Genomic DNA, 9,727 nt, shown 5'->3' on the forward strand with positions numbered 1-9,727 from the left:
AAGCAAGAAGCAGACAATGTTCATTGGCTACTCAACAACTCAAAAAGGATATAAGTGTTATGATCCAGAAGCTAGAAGGGTACTTGTATCTAGAGATGTGAAGTTTATTAAAGAAAGGTGATACTATGAGGAGAAGAATCAAGAAGATTTGAAGGATCTCACATCAGATAAGGCTGGAGTCTTAAAGATTATTTGGGAAGGTCTCGGTATCAAGATGAACCAGGATCAGTCCACAAGAAGTGGAAGACAAGAAGAGAGCTCAACTGAACCAAGTAGAGCTACTCAAACACCTCACCTTCATCATGAGGGGGGAAGTGAACCTGAAACTCAAGAAAATGGCCAAGAAGGAGTCGGCTTGAGTGAAGAAGGAGAAGAGTTCAACTCAGGTTCTCATCATCACGGTGAGCAAGACCAAGGAGATGAAGAACATCAGAGTGAAGCACAAGAACCGCATACACAAGCTGAGCCGGTTCAAGAGCAAGAACAACCAGTATTGAGGAGAAGCACAAGGCTGAGAAAGGATCCTTCCTCTTGGGTAAACACGCGAGTGTACTACAATGCCCAAGCTGTGGAGCATCCTTCTCAAGTTGTGTATTCCTTTGCTTAATACCCTGAAGAACATTGTGCCTTCATAGTTAACTTGGATGAGAACTACATTCCAAGAATCTATGAAGAAGCAATCATGGATAAAGAATGGAAGGAGTCAGTTGGAGCTGAGGCAGGAGCTATGATCAAGAATGATACATGGTATGAGAGTGAGTTACCAAAAGGGAAGAAGGCTGTGACTAGTAGATGGATATTCACAATCAAGTATAAGGCTGATGGAAAGATTGAGAGGAAGAAGTCAAGGCTAGTTGAAAGAGGTTTCACTCAAACTTATGGAGAAGATTACATAGAAACCTTTGCACCAGTAGCTAAACTACACACAATCCGGATTGTATTAAGCTTGGCTGTGAATCTTGGATGGGGGTTATGCCAAATGGATGTAAAGAATGCATTCCTACAAGGTGAACTTGAGGATGAAGTATATATGCATCCACCTCCAGGCCTTGAACACTTAGTGAAGAGAGGGAATGTGTTGAGATTGAAGAAAGCTATCTATGGGCTGAAGCAATCACCATGAGCTTGGTACAACAAACTGAGCACTACTCTCAATGGCCGAGGCTTCAAGAAGTCTGAACTAGATCACACTCTCTTCACACTCACAACTCCCTCAGGTATGATTGCACTCCTTGTGTATGTTGATGATATCATTATCACATGAAGTGATAAGGAAGGTATCATAGCAACCAAGGAGTTCCTCAAATCCATGTTTGAGATTAAAGACTTGGGAGAAATGAAATACTTTCTTGAAATTGAGATATGTAGATCCAAGGAAGGTTTATTCATGTCCCAAAGGAAGTATACACTTGATCTTTTGAAAGGTGCAGGTGCTTATGTGATACAGGCTGAGATTCAGCTATCCCAAATGGTCGGCCAGAGGTTCAAGAACTCGGACGGGACAGGTCGTACCGAGGGCTACGGAGCGGCTAGGCGGACGCGATGGAGAGGGAGTTGGCCGATCTAGTTCCTGCAGCAAAGAGAGTTATTTTTATGAGTTTTTTTTATGGATTTTAAAATGATGAACTGAAAGAAAACTAAATGATAAACTGAGAACAGAAACAAATATGACTTTTTATGAGTTTTTATATTGAATGGAAATCTAGAACTATATGATGCAAACTGAAACAAAATAAGAGAAGGATAGAAATATGGGGGATGGATCCTTGTTGCTGGATGTGTATCTCTCTCAACAAGAACAGTGGATGGAGGTGGATAGCGATGGGATTTGACTTGCTGGATGTGTATCACTCTCAAGGCAAATCGATGGATTGGATGGGAGTGAAGAATCGCCACAAGCTTGGTGGCTTGGAGCTTGATAAGACTCGGCTGCTCTCCCTGTTTCTCACAGGGAAAAGACTTAGGGTTTCTGAGTTTGCAAAGGAAAAATTATTTCATAAAAGACATGAGGCAAAAATCGCCAACCACATAGAGTTATATAGGGTTTTTCCCTTATGGGTCTCAAAAAAATAAAAAGGCCTTAAAACATGCTGGCCGAAAATGAGGCTGAAACAAAAGCCCAAAGTCTTAACCAAATAAATAAAAATAAACCAGACAACTGGTTGTCGGTTTGAGAAGGCCTAAACCAGAATTCATAGTATGCTTGCACGTTGCCTCGTTAAAACCTTTCGGGAAAACCCAGTGGGACAAAACCCGATAAGGAAAAAGAGTACAACAGCATACTAATCCTTCTGATGTTGGCTAGTTCTCAGAACCAGGAAGAGTCGGAGTGTATGGAATGGAAATGGAATCTGGCCCAAGCTCGGATGTGGAAATAAGTCTTCCGGCTTGGTTGAGTCTGAACTGGATCGGGCCGGCTGCGTCCTGAACCTCCATTGTGCCGCCTTGATCTTGAATCTTCAACTGGACCATCTCCTCAATCAGTAGCTGGTCCATGGTCAGTCTGTCCGTCTCGATCAAGGATTTGTTGGACAGCCTTGGTGAAACCTTCTCGCAAGGCCCTGGTTCCACTCCGGGTAGTCGGACCGCGCCTAACTATGGGAACCTCTACTTGGATGGCCTCATCATTCCCTCCCCCTTGAAGAGGTTCTGGCCTCAGAACACCATCATCTGCAAAATCATCAAAGCTATCTGCATGGAAAGGAGACAAATCCGAGACATTGAAAGTATGTGAAAATTTAAATTCGGCCGGGAGGTCAAGGATTAGGCATTGTCCTTGATCTTCTTTAAGATGCGGAATGGTCCTGTCCCACGGGGAGAGAGTTTGGACTTCCGGGCTTCTGGAAACCTCTCGGGCCGCATGTGTAACCACACCAAGTCTCCGGGTTCGAACAGCACCTCCTTCCTCTTCTGGTCATACTTGGCCTTGACTTTAGCCGTCTTGGCCTCTATTCTCTCCTTAACCCTCAAGTGCATGTTCTTAACGAACTCGGCCTTATTGGCTCCATCACGACTGCGGTACATAGAGCTGGGCAGTTCGGTGAAGTCTAAAGGAGTCTCTGGCTGAAACCCATAAACAATCTCAAAAGGTGACAGGTTAGTAGTAGAGTGCCTAGCATGGTTATAAGCAAACTCAACAAAAGGCAAACAAGACAACCAATTTCTTAAATTCTTACCGACCGTAGCTCTCAATAGTTGAGAGAGTGTACGGTTTACCACCTCAGTCTGGCCGTCGGTTTGGGGATGGCAAGTGGTGGAGAATAGCAGCTTGGTCCCCAACTTGCCCCATAGTGTCTTCCAGAAATGGCCGAGGAACTTGGTATCTCGGTCAGACACAATGGTTCGAGGAACACCGTGTAGTCGGACCACTTCCTTGAAGAATAGGTCGGCGGTCTGAGTAGCATCATTAGTTGCGTTACAGGCTATGAAATGGGCCATCTTGGAGAACCTGTCTACCACTACAAAAATGGAATCCTTGTGGTTTATCTTGGGTAAACCCAGCACAAAGTCCATAGAAATGTCTACCCAAGGGTTGTTAGGGATTGGCAATGGCATTTGTAAACCGTAAGGATGTGACCTGGACTTGGTTTTAAGGCAGGTAGTGCACTTGGCGCATAAGCTCTCCACATCCCTCTTCATGTTCGGCCAAAAGAAATGTTCAGTTAGGACACTCAAGGTCTTGTCCCGACCAAAGTGTCCCATGAGGCCGCCACCATGGGCCTCCCGAACCAGCAGTTCCCTCATGGCTCCTTTGGGAATGCACAACCTCTTTCCCTTGAAAAGGAACCCCCCATGCTGATAGTATGGTTCGAAAGCTCCCTTCTCAGTGTTCCTGAAAGCTTCATTAAAATCAAGATCAGTGGCATAAGATTCTTTAATATGTTCGAAACCCATGATCTTGGCCTCCATAGTCACAATGAGAGTGTGTCTTCGGGACAGTGCATCGGCCACCACATTGTCTTTGCCCTTCTTGTACTTGATCACATAGGGAAAGGTTTCCACGAACTCGAGCCATCTGGCGTGCCTCTTCTTGAGCGTGGTCTGTCCCCTCAAGTGCTTAAGTGTCTCATGATCTGTTTGAATAACAAATTCCTTAGACAAAAGGTAATGCTGCCAAGTTTCAAGGGACCTTACTAGAGCGTATAGCTCTTTGTCATAGGTTGGGTAGTTGAGGGCAACTCCACTCAATTTCTCACTAAAGAATGCCACTGGTCGGCCTGCTTGAGTAAGAACAGCTCCAATGCCTGTACCTGATGCATCACACTCAATCTCAAAAGTTTTATTAAAATCAGGAAGTGTAAGAACGGGTGCATGAGTTAAACTATATTTAACCTTGTTGAAAGACTCCTCTTGGGCAGGGCCCCAAACAAAGGATACATTCTTCTTGATCACTGAGGTCATGGGAGCAGCAATGGTGCTGAAGTCCTTGACAAACCACCTATAGAAGCTGGCTAGGCCATGGAAGCTTCGGACATGCCCAATAGTGGTCGGCGTGGGCCAGACTTGGATGGCCTTGGTCTTCTCCTCATCGACCTTCAGACCCTGTGAGCTCACAACAAAGCCTAAAAATATTAACTGGCCAGTGCAAAATACACACTTCTTGAGATTGGCAAAAAGTCCTTCCTGCCTGAGCGCCTTCAGAACCTGTTCTACATGACTAATGTGATCGGATAAGCACTGACTATAAATCAATATGTCATCAAAATAAACAACCACAAATTTACCAATGTAGGGCCTTAGAACCTCGGTCATAAGCCTCATGAAGGTGCTAGGGGCGTTGGTAAGACCAAATGGCATCACAAGCCACTCGTACAAGCCTTGCTTGGTCTTGAAAGCAGTCTTCCACTCGTCACCCTCCTTCATCTGTACTTGGTGGTAGCCACTCCTAAGATCAATCTTGGAGAACACTGTGGAACCACTCAGCTCATCTAACATATCATCAAGTCTAGGAATGGGGTACCGATATTTTATGGTGATGTTGTTGATGGCTCGGCAGTCAACACACTTACGCCATGTACCATCCTTCTTAGGCACCAAGAGGACGGGAACTGCACATGGACTGAGACTCTCTCGAATGTACCCCTTGTCCATGAGGTCTTGGACCTGTCTCTCCAGCTCCTTAGCCTCCTCCGGATTGACTCGGTACGCGGCTCGGTTTGGAAGTGGGGCAACGGGTACAAAGTCTATCTGATGCTCAATGCCTCGGAGGGGTGGTAAGCCGGCTGGTATCTCCTCAGGAAACACGTCCTTGTACTTGTCCATTAGCACTTGCATCTGAGCTGGGCAATCTGGTGCCTCAAAACCTGCAAAACAACCTTCCTTGAAGACCAATCAGTAGCACCTGTGTATCTTGCTGTAATGACTTAATCACTTTACTAGAAGAGATTAATAGGTTAGTTTTACTAAACAGCCCAGACTGGTCCATGGCTCTCTGCATTTCGTAGACCTCTTGGGGGCTGAGAGGAGCCAGGCTGTGCTTCTTGTTGTTGTGGGTGAAACTGTAGGTGTTAGTCCTTCCATGGTGAATGGTATCCGTGTCAAACTGCCAAGGCCTCCCTAACAGCAGATGTCCGGCTTGCATAGGAAACACATCACACTTCACCTGGTCCTGGTACTTACCAATACAAAAGGGCACAACAACTTGTTCCGAGATTTTAAGCTCCGTCTCATCATTGAGCCATTTAAGCTTGTATGGCCTGGGGTGTGGCGACTTTGCTAGCCCTAACTTGTCAACAATACCTGCTGGCCACATTAGTGCAAGAGCCACCATCAATAATTGGACTACATACCTTGCCCTCCACGCTACACCTCGTATGGAAGATGTTCTCTCGTTGGACGGTCTCTGGATCAAAGAGGGCACTGAGAGCTCGTCTGACCACCAGTAGCTCACCAGTCTCATCATAGTCCACTATCTCATCTCCTGATACAGCCGACTCTGCATCGACCTCGTCTTGGGACTCATACTCGCCATCCGCCTTAAGGATCATGACACGCTTGTTCGGACAGTCCCTTGAGTAGTGCCCCTTTCCCTGACATTTGTAACAGGTAATATCACGGGTTCTTTGGGCTGGAGTTGGTCCCTTACCTGGTTCGGATGAGCATGGCTTGGACTGGTCGGATTGATTCTTCTTGAACCGGCTGTCCACTTCAACGGACTTGTTTTTCTCAGCTCCTTTGGATCCGGATGGAGCCCATGGCGTCTTGTTCCTGGCACTAGAGGCGTTCTTCCTCCTAATGTGCTGCTCGGCCAGGACGGCATAGTGGAGGAGATCGTTGAAGTTGACGTAAGTCTGCCTCTCCACCTTGCGAGCGATGCGGTCTTGAAGACCTTCCAAGAACTGTGCCATCATAACTTCTTCGGTTTCGCGCGTCCTGAGCTTGTTCATGAGAGCCTCGAACTCTTCAAAGTATTCCTCCACGGTCCTAGTACCCTGAGACAACTTGAGAAAACGTTTTAGTAAGTCCCGCTGATAGTAAGAGGAAATATACCTTGCTCGGAGTTTAGCTCGCATCTCATTCCAAGTCTCGATCCTATAGACCCTGCCAACCTCGGCTACTTCCCTGTCCCACCAAGTTAGGGCATTGTCCGTCAGCTGTGCTGCGGCTAAGGCGATCTTTTTGGCCTCGGTATAGTGGTAGTACTCAAAGATGTACTCCATGCGCTTCTCCCATTCGATGTAAGCGTCCGGCTCTACCTTTCCAGCAAAGGTCGGAGGAGTAAGTTTGAGATCCTTGCCTCCTTGCCAGGCGACCTCTTCATCTCGGAATCTCCTACGGATCGGGCTTCCATCGCCTTGGACCCGATACTCCCGCCGGTTCCCACGCCCAGCCCGTTCGTACCGCGGCTCGTCCGGTTCGGTACGGTCAGTGTCCGAGTTGTCCTCACTGGATTGGGATTGTTGCTCTTCTGGAATGGGTTGGTTTCTCCTCCTTGGCTGTGGAGCATTAGCTCGGTTTCTCCCTGTTATCTGACCCAGCTGCTCAGTCACCGTGGCCAGTGTGGCTTGGAGTTCAGCATGGTTACCTAACAGCTGAGCATTGATCTCGGCTTGTGTTGGTGCTCCATCTAGGTCGCCCATGTCTCCTGCGACCAGAGAGGAAAAGAAAAAAGAAAAAGGTGATTTGCAAAGAATCAAAGAGGAATGAAAGAATATCTAACTAAGGCATGCAATGAATGTAAAATTTTTTTTTTTTTTTAGAATGGAAAGATAAGAAATCGAAAATTTAAAACATGGAAAGTACAATAATTTTTTTTTTTTTTTTTTTTTTAAATATGGGAAAACTTAAAGTGCAAGCCAGGTAAATTAAACGCAATTAAATGAAAATCTGATCAAACATGAAAGTAGAAATCGATGGATGCCAAAAACGAGTTGCTAGAATGATGGATGCACAAAAATGGATCAAAAGATATGCAAGCAAAACCAGTTTGAACTCGCCAAGAACAGCAAGGACAAGTGCAATTTTTTTTTTTTTTAAACTAACAAGAGGATGAACCAAGCAAATGACAAAAGTAAAAGGATAGGATACAACCGTAGGTGAAGGAGCTTTGAGCTCTGATACCAAAATGATACAGGCTGAGATTCAGCTATCCCAAATGGTCGACCAGAGGTTCAAGAACTCGGACGGAACAGGTCGGACCGAGGGCTACGGAGCGGCTAGGCGGACGCGATGGAGAGGGAGTTGGCCGATCTAGTTCCTTAAGCAAGGAGAGTTATTTTTAGGAGTTTTTTTATGGATTTTAAAATGATGAACTGAAAGAAAACTAAATGATAAACTGAGAACAGAAACAAATATGACTTTTTATGAGTTTTTATATTGAATGGAAATCTAGAACTATATGATGCAAACTGAAACAAAATAAGAGAAGGATAGAAATATGGGGGATGGATCCTTGTTGCTGGATGTGTATCTCTCTCAACAAGAACAGTGGATGGAGGTGGATAGCTATGGGATTTGACTTGCTGGATGTGTATCACTCTCAAGGCAAATCGATGGATGGGTTGGGAGTGAAGAATCGCCACAAGCTTGGTGGTTTGGAGCTTGATAAGACTTGGCTGCTCTCTCTGTTTCTCACAGGGAAAAGACTTCGGGTTTCTGAGTTTGCAAAGGCAAAATTATTTCATAAAAGACATGAGGCAAAAATCGCCAACCACATAGAGTTATATAGGGTTTTTCCCTTATGGGTCTCAAAAAAATAAAAAGGCCTTAAAACATGCTGGCCGAAAATGAGGCTGAAACAAAAGCCCAAAGTCTTAACCAAATAAATAAAAATAAACCAGACAACTGGTTGTCGGTTTGAGAAGGCCTAAACCAGAATTCATAGTATGCATGCACGTTGCCTCGTTAAAACCTTCGGGAAAACCCAGTGGGACAAAACCCGATAAGGAAAAAGAGTACAACAGCATACTACTCCTTCTGATGTTGGCTAGTTCTCAGAACCAGGAAGAGTCGGAGTGGATGGAATGGAAATGGAATCTGGCCCAAGCTCGGATGTGGAAATGAGTCGTCCGGCTTGGTTGAGTCTGAACTGGATCGGGCCGGCTGCGTCCTGAACTTCCGTTGTGCCGCCTTGATCTTGAATCTTCAACTGGACCATCTCCTCAATCAGTAGCTGGTCCTGGTCAGTCTGTCCGTCTCGATCAAGGATTTGTTGGACAGCCATGGTGAAACCTTCTCGCAACGCCCTGGTTCCACTCCGGGTAGTCGGACTGCGCCTAACTATGGGAACCTCTACTTGGATGGCCTCATCATTATGGAGGCAAGACAGCAAGGATGCCTATGGAGGATGGCTACAAAGTCCCACGAGAGGGGGAGATTGAAGACAGCAAACCTTATCAGGATCCTAAACTCTATAGAAAACTAGTTGGTGAATTGATTTACCTTACCATAATAGACCTGACATTTGTTTTGCTGTGAATCAGGTGAGTCAACACATGCAAGTGCCTAAGGAGCATCACTGGCGCATGGTGGAGAGAATCTTGATGTATCTCAACGGCTCACCTGATCAAGGAGTATGGATGGGTTGCAATGGGAGCACTGTAGTGGTTGGATACTGTGATGCGGATTGGGCTGGTGATAGAGCAGACAGGGGATCAACCACAGGCTATTGCACATTCATTGGTGGTAACTTGGTTACTTGGAAGAGTAAGAAGCAGAAGGTGGTATCTTGCTCAAGTGCAGAAGCTGAGTATAGAGCTATGCTGATGCTTACTAACGAGCTGGTGTGGATCAAAGGCATCTTGAAGCATTTGGAGATTGATCAAGCCACGCCAATGACACAATGCATTGTTATAACCAAGCAGCCATCCACATTCCCTCCAACTCGGTGTTCCATGAGAGAACCAAGCACATTGAAGTTGATTGCCACAAGGTGAGGCAGATGATCATCTTAGGAGTCATCTTGCCATGCTACACAAGGAGTGAAGATCAGTTGGCTGATGTGTTCACCAAGGCTACAAGACAGAACACAATGGAGTCCATTCACATCAGGTTGGGCCTCATTGATCTTGGGAAGAGAAGGAGCTGATCCCCTTTGGCTGTGAGGTCTTTACTCTTTTTCCCTCATCAAGGTTTTGTCCCAATGGCTTTTCCTTGGTGAGGTTTTTAATGAGGAAGATCTCATCGCTGTCCAAGCTTAGACTTTCACAAAGCTAAGCTTGAGGGGGAGTGTTAAGTTATGGAGATGATTAAGTGAAAGGATCAAGGGTTTACATGAGAAGAGAGATCA

At 45.7% G+C, this 9,727-nt stretch overlaps 1 protein-coding gene across 1 annotated transcript; it reads right to left on the bottom strand.

The window, feature by feature from the left end:
- Positions 1-4,184: 4,184 nt before the first annotated feature.
- On the bottom strand, positions 4,185-7,079 carry LOC125582372. Its single transcript, XM_048749042.1, has 6 exons — positions 5,795-7,079; positions 5,404-5,739; positions 5,019-5,303; positions 4,645-4,907; positions 4,474-4,542; positions 4,185-4,250 (listed from the first exon to the last, which is right to left on the bottom strand). Exons 1-6 carry the CDS (start codon positions 7,077-7,079, stop codon positions 4,185-4,187), a joined length of 2,304 nt encoding a protein of 767 aa, XP_048604999.1.
- Between the last annotated feature and the right edge of the window lie 2,648 nt (positions 7,080-9,727).

Source organism: Brassica napus, chromosome C2 (assembly GCF_020379485.1).
Source record: "Brassica napus cultivar Da-Ae chromosome C2, Da-Ae, whole genome shotgun sequence".
Taxonomy (NCBI): Eukaryota; Viridiplantae; Streptophyta; class Magnoliopsida; order Brassicales; family Brassicaceae; genus Brassica; species Brassica napus.